Here is a 22,559-nt window from a genome sequence, read left to right on the forward strand (position 1 = left end):
ATTCCTCTCATGGGAGCATAGAGCCCACTGAACTTTTGGTTTTTTGCACATTTCAGAACTTACTCTTCTGTGGTTGTGTTTTATTATGTTTCTGTTTTAACTGTATTTTTATGGTGTTGATTGTTCAGATTTGTTATTTAACTGTGTACATTGCCCAGTCACATGTGTGAGACAAACGGGCATATCAATTAAATAAACACTGCAGTTGTCCCATTCCTTTGTGAGTGGGCAGTGAGGATAATGGAGGACTAGCAACCCAGTCTGTGCTACTTGCACTGGGAGTGTCATGGGGCTCACTTTCATAACGCCTGTATATTTTTATTTATTTTTTATTTTAATTCCATTTATATCCCGCCCTTCTCCGAAGACTCAGGGCGGCTTACAAGCTTAGCAGTATATCAGGTTGCTGGGGAATTCCTGTCAGTTTAGCTATCCATGGTAGTAACCCGGTTAGACGTTTCCATCCAGATGCAGGCAGGAGGTGATGCAGAGGTCCTTAGAAAACGCCAAACGGCCAGCAACGGCAGGGGACAAAACTACACGGAATCCCAGCGAGGCTCGACCAGATTTCCCTCCCAGCCAGCGGCCTGAAAACCGTCACAAGGAAGACTAAAGCTGCAATCAGGCACTTCAGGCGAGCAGGGCGACAAGAGGCGTCCCTCTTTCCAGCCCAGAGCAGCTGCCGATCTCCGCCTGGGCAGAACCGACTTCCCCGGGCCCCGAGCTGCCTGGGGCGGGCGCCGCATCCTCCCCGCAGCCCAGAGGGGCGAGCCCGGGCCGCTTCCAGGCGACCTGGGACCCTCTCGGCCCGGGGCTCCCCCCGCGAGGCCCAGAGGGGGAGGAGGAGGAGGGGGGGCGGCCGCCAGCGCCCCGCGCATTCCGGGCGAGGCAGGGCCGCTTCGCCGGGCAGCGCGGGGACGCCATCTTGGGGCGGGGGCGGGGCCGGCGCCCGGAAGCCCTTGCCCGGCGGGGCGGGCCTTCCGGGGGCGGGGCGGGCACTGGCGGGCCTCCTCCGAGAGGGAGGCTGGAAATGGCGGCTGGGCGCGGGGGCGCGAGGAGGCGGCGGAGGGCGGCGGCGGCGGCCGCGGACGACGGCGGCGACCAGGCGAGCCTGCCGAGGGCCCCCAGCGGAGCGGCGCCGGGCCCGGGACCCCGCGCCTAGGAGGCCCGCCCCCCGCGCCAAGCACATGCGGTGAGCCCCGCAGCGAGCGAGCCAGGCGGCCGGCCGAGGCCCTCGGGAGCGGCCGCCGTCGGCCCGGCGCGTCGGCGGCCTTTGTCCCGCCGGGGACCGGGGCGCCCCTTCCCCCTCGCAGGCCGCCCGGCCCGCCCGGCTGGCGGCCCTGGGGAGGCCCCGGGAGGCTGGGGGCTCGGCGCGGCCTCCCTGACGGGCTCTTTTCTCTTGCAGAGTGTTGGAAGCCAAAGCCACCAAAGAGGCCGAAAGAAAACTCAGCAGGTGAGGCGGGAGGGGCGGGCGATGCCCCGGAGGCGCCTCTGCGGGGCCGCCTTTCCAGGCCGGGAAGAAGGACGCAGGCGAGGCGGCCGTTTTCTGCCCCTTTTTTTCTTTTTCTTTTTTTTAATTCCCCTCCCTTTGACTCTCGTGCCAGACGTCCTTCCTTTCGCTACTTTTAAAGCTCTTCTCGCAAGTAGCAAGAGGAGCCGGAGAGAATGGGGGGTTGGTTTGCTTGCATTTTTTCCCCCCCGACTTCGTCCTGCCCAATAGATTTCCACCGGCTGCAGAGTCTGGCCGGCCTTGAGCAGAACACAAACCGCATCTTATGAAGGGGAGATTGATTCCTTGTACGTATCGTATGGAGGCAAAGTGCTTGTTAGCATTCAGGGAATTTTGCAGCTGCACCGGCCTCAGAAACTTGAGGGTTCCTTTAGAGCAGCGGTTCCCAACCTTAGGAACTTGAAGATGCGTGGACTTCAACTCCCAGAATTCCCCAGCCAGCTATGCTGGCTGGGGAATTCTGGGAGTTGAAGTCCACGCATCTTCAAGTTCCTAAGGTTGGGAAACGCTGCTTTAGAGTTCGGAGTGTTTTTATTGCTCCTGCATAACGGCTGAAATACTGAATTAATTTCGAGGAGCAGTTTTTCCGTTGCAAAAATCTTGTGAGGCTTATTGCTCACATACAAGTCTTTCATAATTCCTTTTTATCATAACAATTCCAAAAGTTAGAAATGCATTTATATATTTCCAGTAGTTTAATCTTGAACATCAGAAGAATAATCTCCCAGCATCTGTAGAGGCTTATACCACATAGCAGAAACAATAACTTTTTAAAAGGTCTTCAACTTAATCCTTGTTGAAATTCTGATTTTTCTGATACTGCTAGTTGAGCTTCCTCTCAGCTGTTATTTACAATTGATTGAAATTCAGTGTTGTTTTCATCTTCCTAGTTTTCCTGTGCTTTGGATAGTCTGAAAAGTGAGGATGATTCAGTAGTTTTAAGATCCAACAAAATGTTAATTGGACAGAACACAAGAATTTGACAAGAACAGTAACTCTTGCTAGCCAGATATTTTCCCTCTTTATTGGGACTAAATAAGGATGATTGACTTTCCTTTCTGTAAATCTGTAATCTTGCTTTTAATCCTGAAAATTGTATCTGTCAGAGATCATAAGCAGGATATATATAAAATAAATACTACCAGGGAATGCCTTCCCCATTCCTTGTATGAAAGAAATAATTTTCCCTCTTAAGTTGAATCAGGCATCATGAGGATTCTGTCTGAAGAGTAGTTTGTGTGTGTTCCTCACTCTGAGTAATATATAAAAGCACGAAGAATATGTTAAAGGTGACCTAAACACTTGCCTTCAGTACTGAGCATAGTCATGAAGGGCTTGCAAAGAACTACTGCAGCAGTAATTGTTCTGTTTATGTCTGCATGATGTTCCCACTATGCTCCTCGGAATAAAACCCGATTAATGGGAGTATTTGGTTTTTTAGAATGGCCTGACTAAATACTATACAGGTAGTACAGGTAGTCCGTGACTTAATGATCACGGAGCCCAAAATTTCCATTGCTAAGCAAGACAGTTGTTAAATGAGTTTTATGACCATTTTACGAGCTTTCTTGCCACAGTGGTTAAGTGAATCATTGCAGTTGTTAAGTTAGGAACAGGGTTGTTAAGTGAATCTGGCTTCCCCATTGACTTGGCTTGTCACCTGATCTACAGTATTATGCTGCAGTTCCTTTTGACAATGAACCTATCACAAGCCTGGTGAACCAATGTGTGTAGGCAAATTTGTACAGGAAGAGCCAGCTGTCTTTCCAGTTTCTGAAAGTTTGGCCTACAACAATCAGTAAAGAGGTCCATCAAGACTAAATCCACCATTTGAGAAATGCAGTTAAGTGGGCGTTGCCAGGTCTTTGCTACTGTACCCTCCCCTGTCACCAAAAAAGCTGGCCTCATTCAGTTGTGAATTATTTGAACAATTAACCAGAAACAGGCAACTTTTTTTCTTGGTATTTGCACCTCTGCCCATCCCTACCTTGTAGGCAAAGGAAAACCCATGTCCCAAAGAATTGTTCTCTGTTGTGGCTTTGGGCGGTCTTTCATCTCATTGCTTTAGCTAAAAATGCCATGTAGCTTAAATTGTACCTTCCTTAATGTGTAAGTAACTTGCATATGAAATCCATGCACTAAAAGTTTACCAAATTTTGCCTAAGATTTTAAATTTTAACTTTTAAATTCATTGAATTAGGCCTGAGGTTTAGGATGTTGCACCATTATTGGAGGGAACCAGATCCATGCCTTCTCTCAGCCATGAAACTTCCCTGGGTGACTCTGGGTTAGAAATAATTTCTCAAAAAGGAGAAGCTGTGGAGCAAAATCAGAGAAAAGAGCTCCTGGAGGAAAGGGTAAAAGCATAAACACGTATTATGCACTGTACCGTATATTTTTGATTTCCATTTCAGATGTTTATTATGTTTTATTTGTGCAAATATCCATGCCCATTTCAACAAGGACTCAACGTAGGTGGTACTAGCAATACGGGTAGTCTTTGACTTACGGCCACCATTGAGCCCAAAATTTCTGTTGCTAAGTGAGACATTTGTTAAGTGAGTTTTGCCCCATTTTACAACCTTTCTTGCCATAGTTGTTAAGAGAATCACTGCAATTGTTTGGTTAGTAACACAGTTGTTAAGTGAATCTGGCTTCCCCATTGCCTTTCTTGTCAGAAGGTCTCAAAAAGGGATCACATGATCCTGGGACACAACAAACTGTCATAAGTATGAACCAGTTGCCAAGCGTCCGAATTTTGATCACATGTCCATGGGGATGCTGAAAGAGTCGTAAGTGTGAAAAACAGTCATAAGTCTCTCTTCAGTGCCATTGTAACACTGAACGGTCACTTAATGAACTGTTATAAGTCAAGGATTACCTGTAAAAACTTTATAAGAAGAGCACACTGACTAAATGAAGTCAGGGATCTATATTACTAGCATTCATATGTCCTGTGGAACATTTTAAAGGAAGATTCCTTATCTTAGGTGGCAGGTTGTCCTTGAGCTTACTTTCCCTCATGGGATTGCATGAAACAAGCCAGATCTCGGTGGGAAAGATGGGTACCAAGTTTGGGTATTTAGGATGCTGTCACCTAGCTTACTATGTAATATTCTGAAATAATAATCAGATTAGAGCTGGAAGGGACTTTGGAGGTCTTCTGGTCCAGCCCCCCGCTCAAGCAGGAGATCCTATACCCCTTCAGACAGGTGGCTGGCCAGTCTGAAAAACCTGCAGTGAAGGAGCACCCACAACTTCTGGAGACAAGTCGTTCCATTGGTTAATTGTCCTCACTGTTAGGAAACTTCGTAATTCCAGATTGCTGCACTCCTTGATTAGTTTCTATCCGTTGTTTCTTGTCTTCTGGTTCTTTGAAAAAATAAGTTGGCCCCCTCTTCTGGACTGGTCATACCCAATTCCTGCAACCATTCTTCCTATGTTTTGGTCTCCAGGCCCTTAATCATCTTAGTTGCTCTTCTTAGCACTTTTTCCAAATCTCCACATCTTTTTTTGTAATGTGGTGACCACGACAGGATTCTAGGTATGATTTTACTAAGGATTTATAAAGCAGTACTAATGCTACACGTGATTTTGATTCTATACCTCTTTTTATACAACCAAGGATTGTATTAGCTTTTTTGGCTGCTGCCACACACTGCTGGCTCATGTTTTAAGCGATTGTCCACTAGGACTCCAAGGTTCCTCTCACATTTACTGTTTTTGAGCCAGATCTCGCCTAATCTGTACTTGTACAGATTGTATGTTTGTGAATTAAATCCATTCTTATAAATGCATTAATTTTTTAACATTTCTATATCCCTCATCCAAGCATCTAAGGTCCTAGTAAAATTTATAAATATTAAATAGTCATCTAAAAATAAAAGGGAAAAAAACACACCCTCAAATGTGGATTAGGTGCAGGATGCAAATTTTCATCTCCAGATGGCCTCTTAAAGAGCTCTGCCTTTTATTTGTCTGGAATGCAAGGACAGCCAATTTTTCTGGAGTGGGGCACTTCTTGGAAAGGCCTGTTTCCATGTCTCCCCTTGATCTGTTGACGAAGAGGAACCCAAAATATCCTCTTGTGCACTAATCAACCAGGAGATTGGATCTAAAACCATATGACTTTGTCATTAAGATTTTAGCCCATCCAGTAGTCGGATTGTGGAAGGCAAAAATCTGAATAAATATTTTTTTAAAAGACTTCATAGTTAATAACAAGCTGCTTGATATATATCTGGAAATAAACTGATAACCAGCCTCTAATGCTGGTGAAGCACAGCTATATCAACCCACCCGTATGCAGATTGCTGCCTTTTATACCAAATGTCCCCAGTACTTTTCAAGTTATTGAATTTTGAAGTAACAAGGTTGTGAGTGACCAGTGCCGCTTCGGAAGGCTGCCTGCCCTCAGAAGGGGGCAATTGCATGCCTGCTGACCTAGCTACACTGCCCGTTAGCTCTTCTAGTAGGAGCTGTGAGTCAGAAGGACTCCGGGGTTCCAGACGTGCTCCTTCATTGGGAATGCAGCTCCATCTAGAGTAGTTGGGAATGGCCTCAACACTTGTTTCTGGACAAAGAGACAGTGCATCTTGCTGGAGTGCAATTTCAGCACATTTTGTCCCATTCGTATCCTTTCAGTCTCCAGATGCTGCATTAGTACTTCCACAGCATCTCTGCTCGGCCCAGGGTGAAGAGATGTAAAAGGAGGCCATTTCCTTCCTGGTGATACTCTGCTGAACTTTTTCAACAGTTTCATCTGCGTGTTAAAGAGCACGGAAGACCGTGCTGACCTGTCTATCACCTTATGCTGGAGTACCTAAGAGCTCCACTGATATTGATCGTAATCGTCCATTTAGCGCAGTGTCCCTGAATCCCAAACCTTTCTTGGCAGTCCAGAAGCGTATCATCATTCATGATACTGAACCACTGCAGTGAGCCGCGTTTCCCTCCAGGTCCTGTCAGAGGACATCCAGTACTGCCCTCCATGTCTGGGCCAGATCTGTTTTCTTCAGAATTTCTTGAAACTGCAGCCCAACCACTTTATCCAAAACACACACACACACACCACATCGGAAGGTTGCGTGAAGTGGGTGGATTGAGAGATGCAGGGGCACGCTACTGCCTTTTTCCAGGAGGCAGGCATCACCCCCCCCCTCAAAAAGACATCCAGGCTTCCTGGAGAAGGCAGGTGGGGCATGGATCCGGCCCAGAGGTGGCTCAACTCATGCCACAAAGGACCCTGACCAATATTAGAGTTCACAAGCCCAGCGGAATCCGAAATCGCTGCTGAAGGCACTGCCTCGGTTAGCTCATTTTCTTCTGCCAATAATAATGTATTATATGTGTGTAATAGGACCCAGCGTGTAGGCCTCCTTTTTCCTCCTCAGTTCTTGTGGATGACTGTCTCTAGGTACTTAAATCCGATACAGGGTAATGCCGGGGAAAGAAAGAAGAGCTTGTGGTGTGAGCCGGGGAATGTGTGCTTAGCCTGGAGAGAGCAAGCGAGCCCAGGGGATTAACCACCAAAGCAATTCGCTGGGAGGGAAATGGTTCCCAGACAGGCTGCTGAGAAGGTTTCCTGGCTGCGGGTTCCTGCTTGCTGCCTCATTTTTATATCCTTACAGCATCTGCTACAGATGTGCCACCCAAGGCCCTGATTTTGCTCTTCTGCTTCCTCCAATTGACTGGGCACAGCTAGGTGGAGTTAAATAAGAGCATTGCTGCATCCTCTGGGGGATTGTAAAGTATGGGCCTCACCAGTTCTGCTAAACTTTCCTTCCTCTTCTAGAAGTGCACATTTGCAACAGAGATGAAATTGGTATGAAACCACAGCAAATTTAGGTCAAAGTTCTTGAAAGCCTTGGTGCCAGTTTTGAGGGAGGGGGGGGAGACTGGATGTTTGAAGGGGCCTCAAGGTCCTTCCCAGTCCAAAATGTTTCAGTTGATGCTCAGCTTTTCTTATTGTTTCCTTTTCAACCTGTTGCTCAGTGTTTGGCCTTGAGCTGTGGAGATTGTGTAGTTCCCCTAACTAGATGCCCCCCCCATGAGTGTGGGAAAAGACAGAAAACCTGCAAGTTTCATTTTGACTACTGTAACCCACATAATATAATTATTTGATTCTTTTAAAAATATGTATCTAAAATAATATTGATGTCCAATACAAAACGTTCTGCCTACTTTTAATTTATTAAAATTGCAACGTAGTGAAGTAAGAATAGCTGATGTGGAGTGAGAGCAGCCGGTCAGGGATTCAAAGGGGCTCCATGGAGCTCCTGAAGGGAGGCCTCCAGTCCCCCTCCGATTCTCCATAAGCCTACTGCCAAGCTCTTAATGGGGGAGGGGCCCTCTAAGGGGTGGTGTTCCCCTCCCCCCACTTACCCAGTAAGAGAAATACAAGCCTCTAGTTATGTGCCACGAGGACTGTTTGTCCCTACGGTTTAGATAGTAGGGCGGCGGAATACTTTTTAAACCAGCAGCCTTTCTGGCACCCAGGACCACTTTGGTGGAAGACGTGAACTGGGGAGGGGGGATGGTTTCGGGCACTGCTCACTTCCAGCTGTGTGGCCTGGGAGTTGGGGACCCCTGCTTTAAGCAACTGGCAATCCAGAACTCAGTGGAAATTCATCTCTTTCTGATCCAGGCTTCTTACAGTGGAGTAGGTACCTGTTCCAGCAGCACCTTTCAGCCTTCTTTGGGTGAAGTTGCCTCATCCTCCTCTTCCTCCCTGGCACATCCTTGCAGCTTGAATCTACATGGTAACTCTCCCACCAGTTTGCATCAGAGTCTTTTATCCCCTAACTCTGTGGCTGCTGGGGTACACAGACTTTGGCCTGGGTTCCTTAATGTGTGTTGGTTAACACCAGCCTTGTCTTGTTTTGGGCCCTGGATGAACTGGTGGCTGGTAACTCTGCTTGCCTTTAGAACAGCCGTGAAGAGACATGTCATTTTCCCCTAGTGTTTGAATCTGGTGGAGGAACAGACCACCTTTGACTTGCTTGATTATCCTGTTTGGTTGTCAAGTTTGTATTTTAGGTAGGTATTGGGGTTTTGCTGGGATTCTCAGATTCTATTTCTGTACAAATTGGCCACATTGCTTAATTTTAGTAGTCACTTTCGGTAGTACTTGATAGTTGACCTCTGGCTTAGATTTTCTCCAGTAAGAATATAAAATTAAGCCATTCCTTTAAACATGTTTTAAAATACATTTATAAATGTATGAAATACTTTATACATTTATAAAATAAAGTCATTATAAAGTAAAATAAAACTCACCTGCAAAACCTAAACCAAGTGTTCTGTTGTACACAAATAATAGTCATGTGCACACAGACATGTTTGTTCGGCAAGCAAAACCTATGCATGTTTATAACAGGCTCTCCAAACTCGGCAGCTTTAATACTTGGAACTTCAACTCCCAGGATTCCCCAGCCAGCTTTGGTTTCCTGGATGGGGAATTCTGGGAGTTGAGGTCCACAGGTCTTAAAGTTTCCAAATACCCTTGCTTCATAGTTCCATTCACTTTACTGGTTCTTTGGGGTACTGTAGCTGTGTGTAGACATCTGTTGTACTAGAATAGATCTCTTAAGCCTTGCTTATTCCATATAAACTGGGGAACAGTTCTCTGAGGTGTTAAACTCTGATTCCTTCATTTAAGAGGAAAGATGGATTTATTTTGGAAAAAAAAAACAGATGGGATTGAAAACCTTTGTAAAATTACACTGTGAGCAAATAGAAGTCTGTGATTGCTATGAAAACTCCATAAAATATTCTGATTTTCATATCTTAATTTCTTTGCACAGAAAAGATTTCCATTGCTAACATTCCATACAAAGGACATTGTTAGCATGTTTCTTCCCTCTGGCAACACAAACTGAGAAAATTGCAGTGGGGCTAAACAAAGTTTGTGAACCCTTTGGATTTTTAATATTTCTGCATAAATATGATTTAAAGTGTGATCTGTTTCCACATAAAAGCCTAAACCTAGACAGAGAATGCCCGATTAAACAAATGAGACAAAAACTTAATTCAATTTATTTATTCAGGAAAGTGACCCAGTCCTACATATTTGTGTGTGACAAAAATATTCCTAGAGAATCAATGCATTAATACCATTCAGAGTAGTAAGATGATCTAATCAGTGGAAACTGTGTGTGTCAGACCTAGCACAACTTAAACCTCTAAATAGAAATAATTTGTTGAAAAAGGTATAGCTTATTAGAGATCATTGCTCTCCCCGCCCCCCAGTGTATCCAATATGGTTCAGGCAAGCTGTTTTCCTGAGGGTCAGTTCTAGCACAGGTTGTTCTGTGGACCCCTCCTTCCAGCTGGGTGACTTGAGATTCACCACTTAACTTCGATTTCCCCTCCCCCCACTTCATTCCCCCTTTCCCACAGTTCATGGCAGTCAGTCACCGCAGTGAAGTACAAGCAAGCATAGGGTGGCAGCTGACCCTATGAATAATTTAAAATTAAGGGAAAAGCAGCTTCTCTCTCTGGCAGTCTGGCCCTGCACCAGTTCATCTCCTGGAGTAAGTCACTACCCCACAGCCATTTGGCACAGCAGACATTCTGCACGTCAAGGAGGACAGGAGGAGTGCAGCTTAGGCAGGAGCTGATGTGCCAGTAGTGCAAGTAATTGCTCTGCTACCAGGATGCTCAGTCGTGAGAGGTAGAAAAGGGCCGCTCCTGGCTCTTGTGCAGGGTGGCAACCTAGCTCTTGGTGTGTGTGTGTGGTGTGGGATTTGAATGCCTGGCTGATGGGAGAGCTGGGTGTGTGTCTGTCAAAGAAGGGCTTGAGGATTTAGCTGGCCGTGTGTTGCGTAGCCTGCTGCGTGTGAGGCATGTCATCCCACTGCACTGGTGTGTTTCCGTGTCATTGAGCTGGGAAAGGGCCTGGCAAGACAATACCGACTTCAATGCTGAATATGCCCCTTTCAGCATATTGGGTGGGGAGATCACACAGTGAAAATGACACACAACGCTCGTGTACAGTTAGTCCTTGACTTACAACCGTTCATTTAGTGGCTGTTCAGAGTTACAATGGCCCTGAAAAAAAGTGGCTTATGTGCATTTTTCACAGTTACAACTTTTTCAGCATCCCCATAGTCACATGATCAAAATTCAGATGCTTGACAAACTGGTTCATACTTATGACCGTTGTAGTGTCCTGGGGTCACATGATCCCCTTTTGTGACCTTCTGACAAGCAAAGTCAGTGGGAAGCCAGATTCATTCAACAACCGTATTGCTAATTTAACAACTGCAGTGATTCATTTAATGAATGTGGCAAGAAAAGTTGTAAAACAGAACAAAATTCACTGAACAAATTTCTCATTTAGCAACATAAATTCCGGGCTCAATGGTGATCGTAAGTCAAGGACTACTTATTATTTAAAGTGGCTGGAGGAGCAGGAAATAGTCAAAAGGATGGCTCCGTTCTGCAGATTGTGCACAATTGGAAGAGTTTGGGGAAGGCACTTCTTCTAAGGTAGCTAAACCATGTTCTTTCTTTCTTTCTTTCTTTGCAATTTCATAAATGGAACTACCAAAAAGTGGTCCTGTCCGAATCCAAGTCCTTGCTCCAGATTTGTGCTTTGTGGGACTTTAAATCAAGGCTTGTATGCATATTTTATGTTTCAGTTGGTTGCTAGGGCTGGGGGGGGGAGGGAGAACGACACTCCTTATAGTGGTTGGATTATTTCCTTGACAGCAGCAGCACTGAGTCACATTCCACAGCCATGCCTGCTACTCAGGAGACAAGCACATTTCCTTCCGTTTTTGTAGGAGTAAGGGTTTTAGCTAAGAGGAGCCCTTGCTTCTGAGAGTGGCTCTTGGAGACTCTAGCTGGTCCGGGAGTTAGGGCCTAGTAAAGGCGAGGTATTCAATAAACAGCTTTTCAGAAATGAAAATAATCCTGGACTTTTATTTGGATACTTGAGTTGGAGGTTGACATTAAACTAACTCTAAAATCCCACGGCATCAGACCATAACATATAACAATGACTTTCCCAGCCAAACCCCACAGATGTCCAGATATATAGCTCATGTAAACATGTTCTCTTTGCTATGGGACCCCTCTGCTATCTTCTTCACACCTGCTAGAGTGTCCTTGAAAGGTTTCCAGACTGCCGACTTTCAGTAAGCTTTTGCAGAACCCTAACTGCAACACCTCCCTCCCCTCTTATTCTAATGGCAAGATGAAAACAGACACCTAGCTGCCAAATTTTCACTCTTTTTTTATTGAAAAGTTTTAACATACATTTTATCTTTAACAATCCCCCCTCCCCCTCCCTCCCTGCCCCTCTCCCCCTCCCCCCACTTCCCAGAGCTAAGTACAAGGTATAAAAACAAAAAAAAAACAATCATAAACATCCATATGCTAACAACCATAAACTCTAAAATCTATCACTCTCTAGCTCATATAGGATAACTACAAACACTTTTAATATTGAATATATAAAAAAAAGAAAAAAGAAAGGAAGACTTATTCAAATGCTACATGAAACTTTTTAGTCCCATATTTGTTCTGGATATACTCAATCCATTTTCTCCACTCCATAATATAACGTTCTTGCGAGTGATCTTTCAAATAAGCCGAAATCTTTGCCATCTCTGCCAGGTCAGAAACCTTTAAAGTCCATTCTTCTATAGTCGGCAGTTCCTCCTTCTTCCAATACTGACCTATTAAGAGTCTTGCTGCCGTAATTAAATTCAACATCAGCTTAGTGTCCACAACCGTAGCATCTGTAATAATTCCCAACAAAAAAAGTTGCGGACAAAACTTTATCCTTTGCTTGAAAATCTTCTGCATGTTCCACCAAATTTTTATCCAAAAGGCCTTAACCTTTTTACAAGTCCACCATATGTGAAAATATGTTGCATCTTCATCGCCACACCTCCAGCATTTGGGCTGATAATTCGGATACATACTTGCAAGCTTTTTAGGATCTAGATGCCATCTATAAAACATTTTATAAAAGTTCTCTCTTAAGTTTTGAGCTTGTGTAAATTTTACGTTCCTCACCCAAATCTTTTCCCACGTATCCATTGTAATAACTTCTTGAATGTTTTGGGCCCATTTTATCATACAATCTTTAACAAGTTCTGTTTCTGAGTCAATTTCTATCAATGCAAGATATATCCGTTTAATATGTGCTGGACCCTGATTTCTAATTTGCTTTATCAGATTTTCATCAGTCATTGTAAAACCAGTTTTCTGATCTTCTTTCCACCTGGCCCGTAGCTGAATATATTGAAACCAAGTTTGAACAATCTTCTCATCTCGCAAGAGGCTATATGGTTTCAGACACCAGACATTTCTTTCCAAGCTTAAAATCTCCTTATACGTAGTCACATCATGTTTAAAACCAACATTTATATTTTCTATTGCGTGTTTTGGGATTGCCCACAATGGTATCTTACAGTCTAACTTATGTCTATACTTCTTCCAAACTCTCAACAATGCCTGTCTTAAAATATGCACTCTAAACACATTATCTACCTTCTTATCATACAACAAATATGCATGCCAACCAAACAACAATTCATGGCCCTCAAGATTTAATAATCTCTCTTGTGTCAAATTAATCCAATCACTTATTCCTGCTAACGCAGCAGCTTCATAATATAATTTAAGATTGGGCATTTTAAGACCACCTCTTTCACGAGTATCCTGCATAATCTTAAGTTTAACTCGTGGCCTTTTCCCTGCCCAAACAAATTTATTGATACCTCGCTGCCATTCCTCCAGATTAGAATCAGCCACATGCTTCTCCCAGAAGAAAGAAGCAGAAGCCTCCAGCCTGATGATGACGGATGGGATTCCGTCGAAACGTTTATATATATATAAAACAAATATACATACATATATATACATTTATGTGTATGTACACACACACACACACACACACACACAGAGTCCACAGTCCATTTTGAATACATAGTGGAAAAAAGAGTTGAGGGGTTTTGTGATTTTTATGAGGGGCTTAGCCTGAGTCCTGTAGACTTTGGAAACACAAGACCCACAGTAAGGATTTTAGATGAAAACTTGCAGAAGGAAGTGGGAGAATAGCTGTAATAGGATCTATTAAATAAGTCAAGGAAAAGCATTAGCTGATAGGTTTTGTTACATCTGCCATAAAGCTCAGAGTCTGGTATGAGCAAAATGAATTTGAACTCTGAGAATGGAAAAGCAAGTTCAGTGGGCTAGATCTCATAGGGACATTGGGATAATTTCCACATTGCGTTGGCTATAGCAACTGAAGGATACGGGAAGCCATAGATACGTACTCTATCTGCACCTGCTTAGAAATTAAAGTGAGTTAACAAAAGTGTGGAAAACATTGGCATTAAAATCAGGAGAGAAACGAGAAAAATTCTGTACTATTTATGCCGTTTACAATAAATCAAGCAGAGGTGGTAGGTGCTGGATTCCAAAGCAAAAAACGGCAAAGGGGCTATTAGAATGAAGAAGGATTTAAATTGCTCCAACCTCTCTTGGAAGACAAACTGAAGATGGTTCTTTCAGGAAGCGCCTCACTTCTCTGGCTGACAATGCTGCCCTTCAGACAGAAAAGGGAAGCATAAAAGTATTAACTGTCACAAGTTTGATACCAACTGAAGAGATTTAGTAAATGATATAGAAGAAAGCTAGGATTGAGGCTTTACAAAAACGTGGGTGTGGGTGTGTGGACTGGCTAATTCAGAGACATCTGCCACTTCCTCGTGCAGCTTTTTGGCCACTTGAGCTCAACATTGTCTTCATTGACCAGACCAGCTTTTGGAGCCCGGGGGGGGGGGGGGGGAGGGGGCAGTTTTTCTACCCTTATTTGGAAATACTTATGGGCAAACCAAGTTTCTGGCAGCTGAATTGGCAACATTCTGTATAGTAAATATATTTTTGAAAACAATGTTCATGAAGTGACAGCCTTTGGTTACCAAATATTAATGAAAATAAAATTGTACTTTAATTACCCATTGGTTTCATGGAAGGATTACTTTGCTAAAAAGTCACCTTGTTGGACCCTTCTTTGTGTGTGAGCCTGGATGATGCTTCCCCTTTTCTTCTCATCTCCCCCTGCATTACATTCCTCTCAAGTAGAATCAAATAGAGCTGAAAGGGACCTGGGAGGTCTACTAGTCCAACCCCCTGCTCAAACAGGAGAGCTTAGGCCCTAGGCCATTTCAAGTCCTTGCCTTTTTCCACAGACCACAGAATTTCCACAGAAATTCTGCTCAGTGCTGTGCCTTCTCTGAACAAGTTCTTGGTTAGTTAATCATACTTGTTTTTTAACATAATGCAACAAACAAGTTTTTTTTTTAAAAAGAAAGTGCAATAAATAAACTAATGTGTCGCTTTTTGTTTCTATTAAAAAAATAAAGTCCAGGTCTAATAGGAACATATTACAGGTAGTCCTTGTCTTATGACCACAGTTAGGACCAGAATTTGCAGTTGTTGTTTTTTTTTACCACAGTTGTTAAATGAATCACTGCAGTTGTTAAGTGAATCCAGCTTCCCCCATTGAGCTTGCTTGTCAGAAGCCAGCTAGGAAGGTCATCAATGTTGGCCACGTGACCCTGCAGCCATCATTAATGCATGCCAGTGACAGGTCCCCCAAATTTTTTTTTTAATTCCGTTTATATCCTGCCCTTCTCCGAAGACTCAGGACGGCTTACAAGCTTAGCAGTAGCCTTCATTCTCACAGGACCATGGGGATGCTGTAACGGTCATAAGTGCAAGGATAGGTCATAAGTCACTTTTTCCAGTGCCATTTTTAGCTCCCAACAGTCGCTGAATGAATGAGGACTGTTGAGGACTACCTGTAGTAGTTAGGGCATTTTTTTTGCAGAATGCATTGCTAACCTGAGTGCTGTCCTCTAGGGAATTGGTGCAAGAGGAGGAGGAACAGTTGATGGAAGAGAAGAGAAAGAGGAAAGAGGACAAGAGAAAGAAAGGAGCTGCTCAGAAGAAGGTGAGCCAGAGATTAAGACGTCCCGTTAAGGGAAGCAGGGCCCTCGGGAGGGGTGTGCGCTGCTTAAGGTGCTTGCTTTTGGCTTGCGTGTAATACGCTTCGTTAGGGGGGGAAAAGTGAGTACTGTATAATGGTCTGGCCTGCGATAGTAATTTTTTTATTTATTTTTTATTGAAAAGTTTTACAGTACATTTTAACTTTAACCATCCCCCCTCCCCCCACCCCTACCTAACCCTCCCTATCCCTCCCACCTATTCCCCCCTCCCCCCCCCCCCCGACTTCCCAGAGCTAAATACAGGGTATAAGAACAAAGAACAATCATAAGCATCCATATGCTAACAACAATAAACTATTAATTCTATCACCCTCTAGCTCATATAAAATGATTACAAGCAATATTAATATTACATATAAAAAGAAAAGAAAACAGAAAAAGAAACTTACTCAAATACTAAATGAAATTTCTTAGTCCCATATTTGTTCTGAACATATAAAAACAAAAAACAAACATAAGCATGCATATGCTAACAACAATAAACTATTAATTCTATCACCCTCTAACTCATATAAAATAATTACAAACAATATTAATATTACAGATAAAAAAAGAAAACAGAAAAGAAGCTTTACTCAGATGCTAAATGAAATTTCTTAGTCCCAATCCTTATTCATATTAATTTCAAAAAAAAACACACCTTTCATCTACTGTAATTTTTTTATTTTTATTTTATTTTAATTTTAATCCCATTTATATCCCACCCTTCTCCAAAGACTCAGGGCGGCTTACAAGCTTAGCAGTAGCCTTCATTCTATGTCTATGCCTGCTTATTAGGGCTTTCGGGCCCCCCAAGCGGCATTATTACAAAGTCAGCTTAATTGCCCCCAACAATCTGGGTCCTCATTTTACCTACCTCGGAAGGATGGAAGGCTGAGTCAACCTTGAGCCTGGTGGGACTCGAACCTGCACTAATTGCAGGCAGCTGGTGTTACTTAAGGAGGCATTAGCCCACTGCTCCACCAAGGCTCTTAATGCCACCTTATAAGAGGGGTGGGTGGCAGCCCACGAAATTTAATAAAATTACACACACACACACACACACACACACACACACACACACACATTGTAACAGTAATGCTGCAGTCTGCAGCAGGAGATTCACCATAAATAATAGTGATACATTTCTTATCTACACAGTTTTCCATTAACCAGTAGAATTCATAACCTTTGTGTGCAAAACAAGATTTCCTGTGAGCCGATACAGGTCAGAAAGGGGGATTAGAAATGTATGGAGAATAAGGCTATCGAAGGTGTGACAATAATGAAGGCACTTGCCCTCTTATTGCTAGTTGCTGGAAAAGTAAATGAGGAGGGGTTTATGTCCTGTGGTATATTGCAACATTGCCCTTTCTGCTTGTTTGACTATTGGCAATAAACATTAGCTTGTGGCCCAATTATCCACAGAAGGTGCAGTCATGGCATATGGCAGGGGTAGGCAACCTTGGCTCTTTTATGACTCGTGGACTTCAACTCCCAGAATTCCTGAGCCAGCTGGCTCAGTAATTCTGGGATTTGAAGTCCACGAGTCATAAAAGTGCCAAGGTTGCCTACCCCTGGCATATGGATTTAACAAAGTAGCATTTTGAATATTAAATAAATCTGTTAAAATGGTTAGCTATGGTAACTGTCACTTATGGGGATCTAGGCTAAAAAAGATTCCTTAAGTGCCTCAAATACTGTGTACAGTATATTTTTAAAAATCCCACAACACATAAATGCTCGGTTTCAGATATACAAGTCTTTTTCTTTATGCCTACTTAGTTAGGGCTCAAATGATTAAGTGGGAATAGTCTCTAATATGTTGGAAATGTTTTGGAAACAACGTTTTAAAAATGCAGACGAGACAAAAGTAAAAGTAAAATATGTTCATATGTTCATCAAGACAGTAATTTTTTAAACTATCCAGTCAAAAGCTTTGCTGGGTGAAATCACGATTGTATCCTCCACGCTCTCCTTTCTGCCTCCTGCTAATCTAAAAAATATCCAGATACCCATTGTCATAGTTTTTCAGATATATGCTGTATTTATATTGTAGAATGGAAAACTATTTTGTGAATGTGCATTACAGACACTATAGTATAGTCTTTCCAGTTAACAAATGGAAATAATATATTTTTCATTGAGTTTTGCAACCAAAATCAAAAATATGCAATGCATGTATTAGAAGATAAAGTCAGCATTTTTGCTGTTTTTATGTTTCAGGAATATTTTGTGGAAATTAATTCATTGCTGTTTGTCTACTTTGTCTACAAGATTACATGTCAGGCACACGAAGTCTTGAAAAAGTGTGTCTAACTGTTCCTTATCACTTGCTGATGTAATACGCTTTTTAATCATTTGCTTAACCTTTTTTCTGTTAGTTGACAAATAGCACCCAGGGTGAGCTACCTTTGTCATCCTTCAGTAGAAACAATAAGGGGACTTAAGTTCCCATTGTTTCTTTCGGCAGAACATTTTTTAAAAAAAGAATTGGGGCTGGGGTTCTAGCAAGCCAGATGCTAGTTGAAATACTATAACAAAAAGTTTGAGTGGGAGACTGTTTTGTTTTGAGATTAGATTTTTTTTAAAAAAAATAGTGTTACTAAAAGCCTGCATGAAATTTATTTATTAGAATCAAACCTCAAGTACTCCTTGACTTACAACTGGTCACTTAGAGACTGTTCAAAGTAATAACAAAAGCTATTTGTAGACTGATTTCAAATTTATGGGCATTGCAGGGTTCCTACAACCGTTCATCTTTACAAGGATCCACAGGGCACGCCCCCTCAATCCTCCCATCCCACTTCACTGGATCCCCACAGGTCTTGGGCCAGCTTCCCATCCTGCCAGCTCCCACACGGTACTCCCCACACCCCCATCACAGGATCCCTCACTTACCTTTTACTCCTTCAGCCTGGGGAGGGAGCAGTCTCCACCGTGCTCTGCAGATTGCAGCTGTGCTAGCCTCCCTTTAACTTGCTGTGGTTTGCTAGGAATTGGGCCAAGCCATAAGATTCCCACATAGGAAGACCATGTTTTATTACCACATCAGCCCTTTAGCTTGAATAGGAAAGTGTTCTGGCAGAAGAACAAGCTGTCTTCAGAGCGGGACACTCTCTACTTTATTCTGCAATACTTAGTTCAAGCTTGACTCTGTTGAGTTTATTACCTTAAGTTTTCATTGGATTTGATTTCTAGAGCTAAATTTTGAGATACGTTGACAAACAAATGTTAGCTTCTCTTATTGTAGAGATAACAACTTTTGAGAGCTTTTACTTGAAAGTCCATTGTAATTGTGCTGAATCGCTTTCTAAAAAAACATTCAATATTGTTTATTTCACAGTATTTATAAGCTGCCCCATTCCTGCCGGGCTTTGGTCAGATCAAAGCAAACAGAATGAAATACTGCATATGAAATGCCATCTTCAGGCCCATCTGCACACAAGGGGTGGATGAGAATATTCCACAGAGTAGGGGCCATCCCTGTGAAGACCTGTCACCTGGTCCCAGACCATTGAACTTTGAAGGGAAGGGGACCTGCACGGGCCTCTCTTCATTATTCTATCAGATAGGAAGATTTGACTCTAGCAAGACGTGTCGTGACGTATCGTGACTCTTTTTGCATTGCCAGCAATGGGTAGGCGTGGCTTCAGTATGATGAAACTGGTCCATGGGTCGGCAGTTTGACACCCCTGCTATAATGGTATCTGACTGCTGTGCTGTACGAGGTTTTAAAGGAATTTACCTGCACTTTGTATTTGGCTTGGAAGCCAACTAGCAATTATCGCAGTGACTTCAAAGTAGGTATTATTCTGGCCTGGTGGGCTGTTTCACCAGGAATATAGCGACACATTTTGCATCAGCTCTACAGATGCCAGGTCAGACGGGGGTCTTAAAAGTAGCCGTCCAACTGAATGATACCGGTAATGAGGATATGGCAGAGACCCCCTTCCACCCAGAGTTTTCACTTGTCTTTTCAGCAGCGGCCAAGGGTCCAGAAGGATCCCTGTGCTGTGAATCCTTCAGGGAGAGTTCAGCCTCATTGAGAGCCAAGGGTCTGTTGGTTATCGGGGACTCCAGACTGGTGCTTTAGTTCACTGCATCCAGATGCCTTCAGGCTCCGATCTTTTCAGGATTACTGTGGCATCTCTGCCTTAGCATGGCTTGGCAATGTAGAACTTGGTGTTACCTGCATATCGATGATGCTTCATTCTAGCTCATGAATGATCTCTCTCAGAGGTTTCATGTAGATGTTAAAATAAACTGGCAGAAAGCAGTGGTCCCCGATGCCTTCCATCCCTGGGTTTTCAGGGACTCAGGTGCTGATCTCCCATGATCACCGGTGATGTAGGAGTGGAACCATTGCAGGATGGTGACCTCAATTCCCAACTCATAAAGCAGTGCAGAAGGATACTATGGTTGATGGTATCAAGACTGCCAAGATAGATCCATTGTCCCCATTAGGCCCTCATTTGGTCATCATTTAGAGCAGGGGTGTCAAACTGCCGGCCCGTAGGCCGGACATGTCATCTGGAAGCCGCAGCCACCCCATTGCCGGCAATGGTAAAACTCCCGATACGTTGCATGATGTCACGTGACGTCTGATTTAGAGTGACCATTACCATGAATATTGCATAAACAGGTACAACCAACTAGTACAAAAAAAACCAGAGTCATCAAGGAGTAGGGCAGCCTTGTCATTTAAATAAATAAAATCCTGACTGAAAAGGATTCAGATGACCTCCACCCATTTTCGATAAGTTTCCCTTTCGTGGTCTAGCCTTCTTTGAAGACTTTCACTGGAAAAGGCCTCATGACTACATGTCAGCCATCTGCAGCTTGATACAGTCAGGAAGTTCCTCCTGAGATGCTGTTCTTCCTACATTCTGGTTAGCCTTAAGAAAGCCAATAATGCCCCTAAATTGATAGTAGATCCGGTAGTGATCAAAAGAGAATAAGGAAATCAGTAACCAAGTTTTCTTTTTTTTTGTTTCACAGGCCACTGAACAAAAAAACAAAGGTAAGTTGAAATACTGCAGTTATTTCCATAACTTTGATACGTGTCCTCTTGTACAGGAGATGGTGTGAATGCAGTTTCTGTAAGAGACCTGATGGAGTTATGATCAGATACTTCCAGGTGTTCACCTTTGTGGCCTGAAAAGCACCCGCAAGCAGCTTGCTCTTCCGGTCGCTTGTCATGCTCAATCTTACTCACTGAGACCCACAAAGTGAGGAGAGCAAAAGGCAACAAATTCACCATAGGAAATTCCTTCTGCTAAGCATCTCATGGTTCTGCTGAAGAGGAAGGAGAGAGTGGCAGAGGTCCAGATGGAAACGCTACTGATTACTCACCAAACATTGTTGCCTGCAGCATTTTAAAAGCCAGCATTTACTCCCTTGAAGCTAGAAGCCTTGCTTTCAGAAGACCAAAGTTATGCATTGTGCACCAAATTCATTAGAGTGCTTAGGTGTTTTTTAAAGGTTGTGTTTAAGATCAAACCATGCTTCCATTTCAGTGCATTAGGCCAGAAATAGACAAGAAGGATCAACTCTTAAACTTGTTGTGGAATGTGTGAATGACTTAGTGGGGATGAGGGAAAGAGGAGCTGCCTAGCAAACAGACAAAAGAGGCAGGACCCCCATCGGCTTAACAGTCAGAGGAAGAAATTTAGGAATGGATGAGGCAGTTAAAAGTGGCAGCAGGAGGTTTGTACCTTCGGACTTGCAAGATTCTGTTAATGTAGCGTTCCAAGGGCATAGAACTGACTCATCTGTTTCTGTTTCCTGTCTGGCTTATCCATCCAGGCTAACTGGCAGACTTGAAAAATCCTTTTTCTTATGTGCATACACCTGAACTGGAGCGAATCCTTCTCTTTAAAGTTCTGTGTTTCCCTTTTCTTTCTCTGTAAACCTGTGCAATAGATTTAAAAATAGAATCACTCCAGAACTTTCTTGGTGCTTACTTGGTGTAGTTGTACCCAAATTTATAGACTTCATCATCATCATAATCATCATCAGTTGGAAGGGACCTTGGAGGTCATCTAGTCCAACCCCATGTTCTGGCAGGAAACCGTATACCATTTCAGACAAGTGGAGGTCCACTCTCTTAAAAACTTCCAGTGTTGGAGCATTCACAACTTCTGGAGGCAAGGAGTTCCACGGATTAATTGTTCTAACTGTCAGGAACTTTCTCCTTAGTTCTTGGTTGCTTCTCTGATGAGTTTCCATCCGTTGCTTCTTGTCCTGCCTTCAGGTGCTTTGGAGAATAGCTTGACTCTTTCTTCTTTGTGGCAGTCCCTGAGATATTGGAAGATTGCTACCATGTCACCCGCGTCGTCCTCTTCATTAAACTAGCCCAGGGGTAAGCAACCTTGGCTTTTTTATGACTCATGGACTTCAACTCCCAGAATTCCTGAGCCAGCCATGCTGAGGGGAAAGGGAGAGGTTTCCAAGCAGAGCCATGCTGGCTCAGGAATTCTGGGAGTTGAAGTCCATGAGTCGTAAAAGAGCCAAGGCTGCCTACCCCTGAACTAGACATACCCAGTTCCTGTAACCGTTCTTCAGATGTTTTAGCCTCCAACCCCCCTAATTATCTTTGTTGCTCTTCTCTGTACTCTGCACTGTTTTTGTCATGATGGTTAAGCAAATCACACAGTCACTAAAGAAATCATGCAGTTGTTAAGGAAATCCGGCTTTCCTCATTGACTTTGCTTGTCGCCAGCTCCCTGGGCGTTAGTTGAACCCAAAGTTTGATCAGGTGACCGAGGGAATGCTGGTGCAGACCAGTCATAAGTCACTTTATTCAGGCTGATTAAACCTTGCATCGGCCATTAAACAAATGGCTGTATCTCAAGGACTACCTGTATCCTTTCACACTTACAACCAGTTTCCTAGTACCCCATGATCACGTGACATTTGCAACCTTTCCTGCCAGCTTCCTCAGAAAGTTTGGAGAAGCTGCCGAAAGTTTCAAGTACTGGAGGCTCTTCCGTTCACGCATCTTCCCATCTCCTCCGTGTTTGCATCAGCCACTCTCG

The 22,559-nt window shown here is 43.5% G+C and overlaps 1 protein-coding gene across 2 annotated transcripts in view; it reads left to right on the plus strand.

Moving 5' to 3' along the window:
* The first annotated feature begins 995 nt into the window (after positions 1 to 995).
* Positions 996 to 22,559, plus strand: part of TNRC6A (trinucleotide repeat containing adaptor 6A) — a 57,666-nt gene continuing 36,102 nt past the window's right edge. For both annotated transcript variants that reach the window (XM_083373069.1, XM_083373070.1), the window contains exons 1-4: positions 996 to 1,192; positions 1,406 to 1,453; positions 15,395 to 15,485; positions 20,521 to 20,542. In XM_083373069.1, the coding sequence (XP_083229195.1) occupies positions 1,188 to 1,192; positions 1,406 to 1,453; positions 15,395 to 15,485; positions 20,521 to 20,542 (166 nt within the window). In that variant the 5' untranslated portion in view covers positions 996 to 1,187. The remainder of the gene's footprint in view (positions 1,193 to 1,405; positions 1,454 to 15,394; positions 15,486 to 20,520; positions 20,543 to 22,559) is intronic.

Source organism: Vipera ursinii, assembly GCF_947247035.1.
Source record: "Vipera ursinii genome assembly, chromosome: 13".
Taxonomy (NCBI): Eukaryota; Metazoa; Chordata; class Lepidosauria; order Squamata; family Viperidae; genus Vipera; species Vipera ursinii.